The 13362-nt window shown below is 30.2% G+C and overlaps 2 protein-coding genes across 2 annotated transcripts; both read right to left on the bottom strand.

The window, feature by feature from the left end:
- Positions 1-2469: 2469 nt before the first annotated feature.
- On the bottom strand, positions 2470-4562 carry LOC138943981 (uncharacterized protein PF3D7_1120000). Its single transcript, XM_070314853.1, has 5 exons — positions 4290-4562; positions 3742-4047; positions 3551-3622; positions 3233-3435; positions 2470-2776 (listed from the first exon to the last, which is right to left on the bottom strand). The coding sequence occupies exons 1-5, from the start codon at positions 4560-4562 to the stop codon at positions 2470-2472; spliced, it is 1161 nt and encodes a 386-aa protein (XP_070170954.1).
- Positions 4563-8973: 4411 nt separating this feature from the next.
- Fib (rRNA 2'-O-methyltransferase fibrillarin) lies at positions 8974-11988 on the bottom strand. Its single transcript, XM_070314854.1, has 5 exons — positions 11787-11988; positions 10402-10736; positions 10136-10312; positions 9622-9867; positions 8974-9536 (listed from the first exon to the last, which is right to left on the bottom strand). Exons 1-5 carry the CDS (start codon positions 11797-11799, stop codon positions 9366-9368), a joined length of 942 nt encoding a protein of 313 aa, XP_070170955.1. The 5' UTR covers positions 11800-11988; the 3' UTR covers positions 8974-9365.
- Between the last annotated feature and the right edge of the window lie 1374 nt (positions 11989-13362).

Below are 13362 nucleotides of genomic sequence, written 5' to 3'. Positions count from 1 at the left end.
TTACTGTGAAAACGTATAAGTATTCAACGCAATAAAGAATATTGTAACGTAAATAAATCGCTGCTGGATCAGCGATAATCCTGCCGAAATAGTCTCTGTTCGCTGCTCCTTCAGTCGAGAAATCTTGTCGCTTACAAAGTAATGTTTTAGGAAATTTGTCATCGAAGACTCGCGGCCGGCATAAAACTCGCACATCCAAGAGTCGACGCGATTCTCGTGACAATAAATTATACACTCTATATATTGTATGTTAATGAACTTTTTCGAAGATATTGCGTTCGACTCTTTTGTCTGTTTATGTCGATCGCGCAAGCTTTCGAGATTCAATTTTATTTCGTTTTCACGATATTCGGCATTTTATAGCAGATTTTGCGAAACTCGACAGCCACGAGTTTCGCATTATTGTGTAATCGTAAAATTGTCCATTTTTATTATACTATATGTATATTGTATTTGATAAATAGACGGATTTTATAATTATAATGATAATTTAAACAATATTTTAAAATTCAAAATTGAGCGACGTTTATTTTTTACGCACATATTTTTTAAAGTAATCTTGGCTAATATTCTGACAATTTATATCCGAAGTTTAAATAAAAAAAAAAAAATCTGTTTAGAATCGATTAGGAAATAAAGTTTTGTTATATATTTGAAATTTTCTGAAGCGTAATTCGCGCTACAATATATTTTAAAAATATGTTTATACATTACCAAATATTTTATATATATATATATATATTGTATATATTGTATATATATATATATATATATATATATATATATATATATATATATATATATGTATATATTTAGGTGAGCAATTGTTTTATTGTATTTTTATTTGGATGTAAATTCAAAAAAGTTTGCAAAAAAGATGTTGCGAAATGCGCACTGCTTCAGCCATGCACTGCGCATCGTAACAAATTCTAATGAAAAATATTGTTTTCTAAGTGCACACCGTATTTGCCTAACTCATCTGTCGAGATGGTTTCCGAGGAAAGTTAAATTATCCATCTTCGAAGAGCATTTTCGATCATCACTATTTGCATATCACTAAACTAAAGCTGATTCACTTTGCGTGTTTTGTATTAATTTTGCAAGTGAAAATATTATTATTGCAAATTTATGTGTTCATATTCCGTATTTAAATTCACGCGTGTGATTATATCCATAATTTATAAGAATATTTTATTTGTGGGGATATAAAGATTTACGTATAAAAGATATATTATGTCGATAAGTAGCCTTTTACTTTGCATACTTATGGCTAGTCCAAGAGTATCGCATTATATCGAAAATTTTTATTATATATTTTAACAATATAATATAACAAGATATGCATTAATTTATATTATGCACATATCGATTTTGTTAGAATATGTGATTGGAAACTACCTGCCTCAACAGACTAAAGTAACACGAGCTTCGGTATATATTCTCCGGTATATTATACTTTCTAATACGAAAAAAAGGTGGAGAGAAATATTCACATTATTACTTATGAGAAAGTGATTGTTCAATATTTGTAATATTTTTCTGATATTACATAAAGTGTTATATTTATATTTTCAACGACGTTGTTATTCATATTTCTCCTCTTTTTCCCTCTTTTAGAATAAATTCCAGTATAAATACGAGCAATAAAAGTCAGCATTCAAAAGAAGATTTATTATATGATTTAGAATGCGTTCTTTCAGAGGCAAACTTTTTTGTTGTAATAATTTAATATGCATGTCGTGTTAAATTTTTATGCAACATATTTTTGGAGTTTTTAGATAATTGATGGAAGTATTCGAGTAAGAATCTAATCGACGCACCTTGACCTACACGCATGAGCGGTAAGTAGCATGTGTATCTGCGCTATTATGATAAATCATTTCGCATGAAATAATGTCCTCAACCCAAATTCCATACTACTTTCTCTTAGGCCTCGTATCTATTCCCGCCGAACACCTTATCCAATTCCCGATGAATCATGCGTCTCTTGCGCGTGTTAATTACACTTGGCACTGAAGAGATAAGATCTAGTTAACAAAAGACTACATCTTAATAAAGCAAATATACACAAATAAATTTTCCATCTTTTGCTGCTCTTCTACTCTTTTTAAGATTTTTCAATTTTATTCTAAATTTTTTATATATTTTTTTCGAGATTTTTAAATATCTATAAAATATATACAATGTTACATGAAAAGTTTATTTTATCCTTCGTTCTGTTCTTTAATATTTTTTTTATTTTATTATGTGTGTGAGTATCTTTTTTAAATATTTTTCGGGGATTCTACAATATGTCAGTAAAAAAAGGGAATGATGAACACATACACATAAAATTAACAAATTTTGAATATGATATCCTGAGTATATACTCTCTCTGATACTTTATTTTATCTTTTTCATACTTTTCATCGATGATGTCAATATTAACGTGAACGATAAATCGGCCACGATGGCACGCGTCATCGAATATCATGTCTTGAATTTGCGCAATGATGGTAACTCGATCTTCTTCACGACCGTTGATCCGCATACCGGAGTTATGTCCTCGTCACGTAGATTTTCCCCGTTACCTTGACGAAGGAGAAAAATCATACTACCGTTTGCGGACTTCCGATTTCTACCGGCGAGGCAGCAAGGACTGGCGCAAGGCCACTTCGTTGTGTAATTAGTTTGATCGCCGTTTCTATCGCGCGGAACCTTGGCACTGCTCGCAGTCGCAGCAGCCGATCCTGAACGTCTTTTCGCGTTCTTGGCAGGACACAGCACGACGGGTTCACTAAAAATCAGTAATGTATTTCCAATTCTAATCATTCGCATCTTTAACGATAACAGTTTTTTTCCTTTTAATTTAGACATGAAAAAATATATAAAATATTATGATTTTACCAAATGTATCAAGATGTTAAATATATTCTCATACTATTTTCTAATTTATTATTAATAATATTTTATATTATAAATATATATAATTTATATATATATATATATATATATATATATATATATATATATATATATATATATTCTTTTACTATATTATATAATATTTCAAAGGAAATATTGAATACTGTATAATATTATGTTATATGAAAATATTGAGATATATTTAATGAGATATATATTTATTATAAAAATATTTTAACATATATTATAAAAAAAATTAAAAAATCGATTAATGCTAGTGTAAAATCGAAATGCCTCGTTATAGCAGTTTGATATTAAAAAATTTTACGTCGGTATGATTCCTGCAGTTGCCGGGCACGGTGCACAAGGAGCGCAGCAGGGTATCGGTGGACATCGCAGGACTCTCAGTGCCTCAACGTTCAAGGACGACACTCCTCGCAACAATGCTCGCTGAATCGCGTTCTCATATTCGGCGCGCTCCTTGATGACTCTATCGTATTCCTTTCGAAGTTGTGTGATTTCAGATTCGAGCTATCGAAAAACGACATTGTTATTTACGAATAACTGACAGATGGAAAATACAACACAACGCATAGAATATATGCAACAATCTAATATTGTAACGTCTTTTTTTTTAGGAAACTACCTCGGACTCTCGTTTCGTCTTTTCTTGCACTCTGTCGTATTCTTTTCGAAGTTGTGTGATTTCAGATTCGAGCTATCAAAAAAGGACATTGTTATTTATGAGTAACTGACAGATGGAAAATACAGCACAACGCACACACAGAGTATATAAGCAACAATATAATATCGTACGTCTTTTTTTTAGGAAATTACCTCGGGCTCTTGTTTTGTCTTTTCTTGCACTGTAGTTGGTGCCGCCATGTCGATAGCTCGTTTCACTTCTTCATCTGTTTGATCAGCAGCTTGCACTGTATTTTTAATTATATTTTTGATTACGTTTTTCTTAATTCTGTCAATTTCCTTGGCATCTCTTATAGTTTCTTGGTGATTGATAGCTTCCGCACCTTCTGCATTATTCTCTTCGTCTTCTTCTTTTATTTGATCAACAATTCGCACTGTATCTTTAATGTTTTTGATTTCCTTCGCATCTTCTGCCAAGAATTCTTCTGCCTGGATCTTCTGCAAGAATTCATCTCTTTTCTAACGTAATACAATGTAAAAAAATTATAAATAAATTATGAATTAATAATATCAATTTATAATTAATTCTTTAATTATTCACAAATACGAAAATTATGTAATGGCAAAATTTGTTATGCTATATTTTATCTTATTAAATTAAATTAGTTGATTATATATATATTAATTTTCTTTATTCTTGTTTCTCGGAGCAATCTAACGATAAATCTTACTTTACGGACCTTTTCTTCCTCTTGTTCTGGTCTAACTTTATTATTATCCTTCTTCAATGATTCGCCATTCAATTGTAAAGCGTTCTGATAATCTATAATTTGAACTTTGAGATCTTCCATTTCGCGCGTTTTAACATCCATTTCGCGCGTTTTAATATCCATTTCGCATGCACGAGCTAATAATTCCTTGCTAAGATTGCCAATCTCATTTTTACAGCCGTTGAGTTTGTTCTGCACGACACCGGTCCACTGTTTAATTCGACCCAGGATATCGATGAACATCAACTTCCATGAAAAGGAGCAGAAAACTTTTTGCGGGAAGATGAGGTAGATAATTATAATAAATATTTATGATAATATAGCAGCAACATTTGCAGTAAGACTAAACTGGATTAAATAAATAGACAATTGCGATTAATAGTTTTTGTAAAAATTATAAAGAGAAAGATTGACAAAAATTTATTATTTTTTTCAAGAAGACCGGAAATTTTTTTCAGGGATTTATATGTCTTACAAATTTTTGAAAAGACTTTCGTTTTTACATATAAGTAAGACATATTCATCATATTCGTAAAATACAAAAAATATCGGGTTATTAATTGTACCCTCTCCTCTTTCGCCCTCGAGAAGTTGAGATAGTTTTATGACATTCTAGTTGAATGTGGGGCTCAACCTTTAAATCATGCTCGAAGTTTTCGCCCAAAGTTGCTAAAGCCTTGCCAGCCTCATCGAGATTTTGGTGCACGTATTCGAGTATTTCATCTACCTTCCTACCCCTGTTGATGAATGATACAAAATAATAAAGTATTTTGTATAAATGTTAAACTGTTACGAAAAAGAATAATTTTATATAAATAAAAAATATAACAATTAAAGCACACATATATACATATAAATATAATTCTATCAATAATTCTAAATGTTTTTCAAACGATACTCTCTCTTTTTGATAGAATATTTAATAAATACATTAAGATTTTAATGATGTATACTAAACATGTGTAATATATGTGTGCATTATAAACAATATATTCTCGTGTATTTTTTTTATTATTCTATCCACATCTTTCTATTTTATTATTCTATCCATATCTTTGTAAGCAAATTGACAATAATTTAATAGATTAAAATTAATCAACTAAATTATTTGACACTTTTCAAAGTGGAAATGTAATTGATCTGTTCACCCGACTGATCGTAGCGTTTGCGAAACGCAGAAACAACATGGGCCATTTGCGGAGAGATGTTGCTTATCTTCATGAGATTTATTATCTGTAATTTCCGACCGCGTGGATTTTTCCACAGATAATGAATCTATAAATCTTTTCTCGGACGATGGTAATAATGCCAGCGCAGTCGGAGGCTGTGGTGCTGATACTTCCTGAATAGATGCTGTTGATGTTTCGACAAAGATTTTGTCTGCAACATCGGGTTCTTCGGAAACATCCGCGCCACCCACGAGACGAATGTGATTAGATGTTTTCGATGAATTAATTTTGTGGACGATCATAGTTGTCGATTTTTGACAGATTAATATTTTGGTCGATGATTTCCGGCGTTCGCTGATTGCGTGAACTGTAGAACGAAAAAGAATGTTTCTTAGGAAAAAATAAATATTCTCCTTTTCTTTTTTTCTCTCAGCTTACCACTCTTGGACGCGGTTAAAGATTTGCGTTGCATATCGATTTTAATTATTAAAACTCAAGTGGCGGCGCTTCGTTTTTATAAAATATCACATTTATTATATATTTAAAATTTCTAATATATTTGTGTCAAATTTCATAGAAATTGATAAATACACGCAAATAATAAAAAATAATTATTTTTTATATATTAATCCAAAAATAAAGTAATGATGGACTTGTCAATTTAAATCTTTCTGAACGGAATAATTTGACAGTTTAATGACAACATGAGAAGAGTATAAATCGATATGAACTCGGCAGATCATCGATATGTTTCAAAGATCAGAAATCTTTGAAGTAATCGGATATTTAGAGGTGAAAAACAGACAGTAAATTGCGCAAAAGCCTGTATCAAATTACGTATTGAATAGATTCAAGATTGAAATTTGACCAATCAGAACAAAGGATTTTTAGTCCTGTTTGTTCTGATTAGACAAATTCTAATCTTTAATCTCCCATATAGCACTAAAGCTTGCAACAACATTGCTGCAATATTGCAATATTGCATATTGCATGTAGTTTAATGTTGCAGAAATATTACAAAGACATTATTTTACAATATAACTTTAGTAATGTTACAGCAACATTCCAAAAATATTCCAAAGAAAGTATTCGATAATCGCTAGTTCATTCGTTTACCGCTATGCGGCGCATATTGCGCTATCTATTCCGCATTTAATTTTTAGTCACGATGATTATATAAAGTTTACAAAGAGCGGCTAATAAAATTAAAGATATAACTATTTTTATTAGTTTAAATTGTTTGATATAACCCCAACACAGGGGACTCAGACATTGGACTAAGAATTCTTTTAATAGTTTCCATTCTTATATAAAATCAAAAATTATTATCAAATTTTATATAAGAATGGACAAACATGCAAAAGATACTGCAGATTTTAATAAATAAATTTTGAGATTATATGAAGACAAGAGAGATGTAAAAAAACTTGTATGCGTAAATCCACCACAATCTTTTTGCATATCTGAATATTTCGGATACAGAGATTGTGAATTTACAAAATTGCAAATTGAGTTTTTTCTTATTTTTTTTAGATATTCTTTGTCACTGAAGGAAGTCGAATGTGTTCCGAAAAATTTACAATTTATAATTTCGTTATTATTATAATACAAAAAATCTATATACACACTAGATCCTGACTCTTATATGCCTAATTTCTTATTATTTTTTTCATATGTTAAAGATATTATGTCGATAAATATACATAAAGCATTATTGCATATATATATTATATTGCTATATTGCTGCAATATTATATTGTAATATTTCTGTAGGCGGACATTTTACTGTTGCTGCAATATCATAACAACGTTGCAGCAACAATTCGTAATGTTTCTGCAATGTTGCAATCTTACAGAAAAATGTTGCTGCAATGTTGTTGCAATCTTGCGATGCTGTATGGGCTTCAACCTTCAGTTTGGTGACAGTTTGGTGACAATTCGGTGACACTTTATATATCGTGAGTGGGGTTAATAAATATTCATAGTATAAATATATTTAAAGTATATTTAAAAATGCATGTTTGATTGATGGTCGATGATGTGAGTCGAGTGAGAGAGACAGAGAGAGTTAAAATTAAAGAAGAAATATAAGCAAAAGAGAGGGAGAGAGAGAGAAAGAAACAGAAAAAAAAGAAGAATAAATATAATATCAGGTAATAATATTGTTTAGTATTATTAAATATATTGTTAAATATTATTAAGAAATATTATTAAAAATTATTAATATTATCTATTTTATTTAATTTTAAGACAGAGAAAGAGAGAGAGAAAGAGAGAGAAGGAAAAAAGAAGAAAAAATATAATATTAGGTAATAATTTTTGTCAATATTATTAAATGTTATTAGTATTATTTATGTAATTTCATTTTAAGAGAGAAGAACAGACAAAAAGAGAGATAGAAAGAAAGAAAGAAGGAAAAAAGAAAGAAGCTTTATTTAAAATTACAGAAGAACAGGAATAAGCAAAAGAGAGGGAGGGAGAGAGAGAGAGAGAGAGAGAGAGAGAGAGAGAGAGAGAGAGAGAGAGAGAGAGAGAGAGAGAGAGAGAGAGAGAGAGAGAGAGACAGACAGACAGACAGACAGACAGACAGAAAGAGAGACAGAAGGAAAAGAGAAGGATATAAGAAATATTAGGTATTATATTATTGGGTTAATATTATGTAATATAATATTGTTTAATATTATTAAATATGTTATTAAATATTGTTAATATTATTTATGCTACTTAATTTTAAATGTCATAGTATATTGATATTTATTTTTGTGAATGTATTATATTAATATATTTAAAAATGTCTCGCTTGTGCGCTGCGACTTACTTCATTCGTGTTATTTGAAACTGTCAAATCATGCAAATTTTGACAGTTTGACATTTTGTGAAAGAAAAAGTTAAAGTTAGGAAAGAAAAATTAAAAAATTTGGAAAATGTCCATAAATAAAAACGCGCGCGCAGCGCGCGCCCGTGTTGTTCTAGTCTTTTAAAAAAAGAATGTTAATACATATAAGTATAAGAGAGAGAACGATTTTATTTTATAACTTATAAATTCTGTGATATTTATTAAAAAATATATCTTCATTCATATTATATTAGTTATCGTTCATTTCTTTTATATGTATTTGTACTGAGCGCCCCAAAAATATTTTCTTACATAGATTCAGGTACATTTTGGGAATATACAACTTATACGCATTCTATACCTAAATGTAACTTCATATGGGAAGGTCTTATTGGCAGTATATATATTAGTCAAATATTTTATATTTATACAAAAATATATAATGTATGTAAGTCAAATAACGCTCAATTATATCTATCTTGAAAATATATATTTGTTATTTTACAAGCATTTGAAATATGCAAATATGTGTATAGAATAAATTGTAATACATCATCGTATATAAAACATATAAACATATAATTAAATTTTAGATTTGTAGATTTACAATTCAACATTGTAAAGCATACAGCATAGTAATTTTCTCTGCACTCTCCTTTTTTTATACTACCCATAGAATAGACAATATATTAATCTATATATTAATCCTATATATTAATTCTTAGTGATGTTATATCACGGCAGAGGTTCAAAGTTTAATGTTAATTTTAAGGAGAAAGAAGTGATACGGCAATGCGACACAGCAAAGGACAACAGCAATAAGGGCTACTATACTATTGGATAACGATGGAATTTATATATACATACATTATAAACTACTATTTTTATTTTTATTAAATCATGTTTCTTAATCTTAATAAAATATCTCGTATTTTCCATTTCGTCCATTCGAATTAAATATATGACATTTCTCATTAAAGTTAAAAAAAGAGATGTATATAAACTAATACAAGTAATAATCTTAATAATTACATATATATTTTATATATTTTTTTTCGCTGGTGGCCTATAGACGCCAACTACAACAGCATGATCTCTCTCATATGGTTCAAGTGTGATTTGCTCCTGTGGTTTTAAATTGTCGGCAATTAGTTTCTTCACTTCTGATGCAAAGACCATTTCGGGTTGTGAGATTGAATCTATGCAACTCGCCTTAAATTGATAAATGATAAATTTCCAAACTTTATAAATTTTTAAGCTTAAGAATATATTTTGCAATAAATCACAAATATCTTACCTTAATAGAAATAACAAAATGTCCGCCACTTTTAAGGAAATTTTGTGCATTTAAAGCAACAATTCTAGCCTGATCCGGCTGTGCCACATCTGAGAAAATAGTATCTACCATTCCTACTAACATTCTGTATTTATGAGGATGCCTCGCATCCTCAACTATAGGAATGATGTTACTTCTTTTCTTAGCGACCTCTATAAGATCTCTGCCTGTTCTGTTGGAGAATTCCACTGCAAAAACAATCCCCTCCTATAAAAATAAAAATATCCAGATATTTATATATTCTAAATTTCCCCTATATAATTTACATAAATACATGTTAATATATAGTCGCTGTATGCTCACTTTTTTTAAAAATAAAATTAAATTTTACTGATCCAGAAAAAAGCGAGCATATAATTATTCTAGCATCACTTCGACACCAAGTTCACAATTATGAGCTAACTTGGCTCTAATGTATGCATAATTAAATAATTTCTCACATCTTTTCCATATTTCTGATACAAATCGAACTTACTGGACCAACTACATCAGCAACATGAGACACAGTGGTACCTGATGCAGCACCTAGGTATAATACTTTGCTTCCAGGAGGCATATAAATTTTATCAACACCTCCAAGAATAGCAGCGGCTAATTTGGATCTAAATGGATTCCATACTCTATATTCAATTTTCTCACCAGGATTATCAGTCTGCGTAATGTGAAACATTTTTTACTATTAATTTACAGGAATATAAAAGACAAGTGTAGTAAAATTAATGCAATACAAGTTGAGCTTACATCTACACTGATTCTCTTCTCTCCATATACTGCTGCCCCAGGTACTAAGCTTAAAGTTACTAATGCGTCTTCTTTTCCTCTAGCTATAAACACTCCCTCATGACGATGTGGCTCTATTATTACATTTTTCCCACCTTTAAAGCTACCTCCTTTGTGATCTCCTCGGCCACCACTTCTTCTATCACCACCTCTACCGCCTCTTCCTCCACGACCTCCTCCAAAGCCTCCTCCACGACCTCCCCCAAAGCCTCCTCCACGACCTCCCCCAAAGCCTCCTCCACGACTGCCTCCACGACCACCTCCGCGGCCACCCCCTCCTCTACCTGTTGAAAAGCCTGTAAATTACAAAAGAAACATTAGAATAGATGAAAAATACACCTATATATGGTATATTTGTGACTCTAGATAGATATTCATTCATAAACATTTTATATTCCAATTCAGAGTAAATATTCTATACAATATATGAATTTTCTCCCAATTTTTAAAAATATTTTATATATTTTAAAGAAACTTAACCCTTTTAAAAGTCGTATATGGATCATTTTAATTCTATCTATTAAGAGAGATGTAATTATAGATTCTATCTATTACAGCATATCCAAAAGACCTCAATTGATAAGAAAATGTTTAAAATTCATTTTTTTGCTTTTATTGTATATGATCATTTTCTAGATGTCAAGGAATGTATATAAATTTTTATAGATTTTTTTCAAGCATTGTGAGACAATTAAACCTGCAATAAGATATTATGATCCATATGTGACCAGAAACAGAATAAAAAAAAATATGATTAAAAGAGTTAATTTACTAAAGAAAACATATTATATAGAACATTTATCTACTTCAGATTAAATTAAGATTAAATTAAGATTAAATTAAGAAGAACACAATTTTGATTTCTCTCTTTTTATATAAATAATAAATATATTTGTTATACTTGTAATAATATATATATAATAATATCAGATAATCATGCAATTACATCAATAAATTAAGATAGAAAAATTATAAAAATGTGATCAAACTTATACAAAAATCGTAAAAAAAAAGACGTTTATATGGCAACACACGTGCGTAATGCATCTTTCATGTACGTTCGGCTTGTAAGGTTAGCCTATGATCATGCTGTTCGGTTGGAAAAAATACTTGCAACATGACATAAATATACATCTATGATCATCGCGAGTATTACTAAAAGTAGCTATGAATCTAAGTAACAGAAAAAATTAAAGTAGCATTAAACTCCGGCCACGTGTTAAATTTCAAAATGCATTTTTTATTGAAGGTTAGCCTCGTTGTCGAGAACCGCATATCATAATGATAACCATTCAAAAATTACAAAATAACAAAATTTTCATAAATAACGCACACATTTATATTACCTGGTCTACCCATGACGAACAGTATATACGTTCAGCTTACGAAATTATTTTCGGCTCTACTCAAAGCCACAAGTCACATGTGCTAACAGCGTCAAAATTTTCAGAAAGAAATCGAAAGATCCATCGAAAGAGGAGAAGAGGACAAGAAAAGAGAGCCACCACCATAGACTACGTTTACACGTCACCCTTAATCGGGTTTCATAACATCTGTAGTTCAAAAACTGGCCAATCACAGTCATTCCATTCTCAGAGGAATAATCGTGATTGGTCAATTTTAAAACGACGAATGTTATTAAACCCGATTAAGGGTGACGTGTAAATATAGTCATAAACATAGTATATCTAGATCGAGTATTGAGGAGTGAGAGCCGAAATGCACGTAGAAAAGAACATACTCTGTTTCGTGCCCCTCGTATATCAAAAGATGTCAGATTAAAATATAAAATAACTCAAAAAGTACTGAATAAAAAAATAATTTATTATAGTGTTTTGGAAAGCTCTCGAGGCAAGCTACAAGAACACTAAATAAAAAATGGGGGTTTCCTTTTAAGATTTTAAAGTTGACCTTCACATGACCTTCAAATAATTTTCTAAGGTCAAATCATTGTCACCATCTTATGGCCTCCTAGAAGCCACACAACTTTTGTTTGAAACATTTTTCGATTTAACGCAGTGTTTCTGAGATATTTGAGTGGGCCCTTTAAAATGGGACATCCTGTATAATTCTCATAACCAAATCTCAAATACGAGTTCGCGCGTCGCATAGCGGTAAACGAACGAACTAACGATTAAATACTATTTTTTGTAAAGTTTTTGGAATGTTGCGAACAGTAACATTTCTCATGAAATATTAAATAAATAATAATTTTGGATATATGAAAATGTGCGCATCAAATTCAATTATTAATATTAAACGAAATTAACGTTAGCAATTAATTGCACATGTATATATGTCCTCTGGAAATCCAAAAGACATTCAATATAATATAGACAGGGCAGATATATCCTATAGACATCCAGGGGTTATCCAGTGGACATTTATAGGACATTAATACTTATTATAATACTTAAGATTTCTAAATTATATTAAATAGCCGACGCAACTAAAAATAATTATGTATGCATATTAAATTTTTATAAATATATTTATAATAATGTCTTAAAACATCCTACAAATGTCCTGAACCGTCCTGGACATATTCAGGATGATCCTGAGGATGTTTTGTGCTGTCTGGGAGACGTAAGGTTAAACTCCGAATTTGACGACTCTTGACCTTTTCTTTTATATGTGACGTACGTCTTTTATCTAGATTGCTTATATTGTTTTTATCCACTTTCTTGTAATAATTGTCACATCATTTATCATTATTAATTTTCAGTCATGGACAACTTTTGACATTCTTATATCTATACTGAAAATGGCCAGAAGATGGACCGAAACGTTTATATATTGAATTATTAATTTTAATCTTTAGATTTATTTTGCGTCCTCTATTTTACGCACGGCTCCTATTAGCCCTCTACAATATTATTGTTATTTAAAAAATTAAATTATATATTACTTTTTGCAACATTT

Source organism: Polyergus mexicanus, unplaced genomic scaffold (genome assembly GCF_030449975.1).
Source record: "Polyergus mexicanus isolate NDT 795.1 unplaced genomic scaffold, iyPolMexi1.0 SCAF_67, whole genome shotgun sequence".
Taxonomy (NCBI): Eukaryota; Metazoa; Arthropoda; class Insecta; order Hymenoptera; family Formicidae; genus Polyergus; species Polyergus mexicanus.
Note: the sequence above shows the minus strand (reverse complement) of the source record. Positions and strands in the feature narration are given on the sequence as shown.

Bases quoted from the DNA above. Each gene is read 5' to 3' on its own strand.
- LOC138943981 (XM_070314853.1), bottom strand. From the start codon at position 4,562: ATGTTCATCGATATCCTGGGTCGAATTAAACAGTGGACCGGTGTCGTG. The intron at 3,436-3,550 runs GTAGTTTCCTAA...GTTTTTCGATAG, and splicing joins AGACGAAACGAGAGTCCGAG to CTCGAATCTGAAATCACACA. The intron at 2,777-3,232 runs GTAAAATTTTTT...ACTGATTTTTAG, and splicing joins ACTGCAGGAATCATACCGAC to TGAACCCGTCGTGCTGTGTC.
- Fib (XM_070314854.1), bottom strand. The intron at 9,868-10,135 runs GTAAGTTCGATT...TTATTTTTATAG, and splicing joins TTGCTGATGTAGTTGGTCCA to GAGGGGATTGTTTTTGCAGT. The intron at 9,537-9,621 runs GTAAGATATTTG...TATCAATTTAAG, and splicing joins ATTTTGTTATTTCTATTAAG to GCGAGTTGCATAGATTCAAT.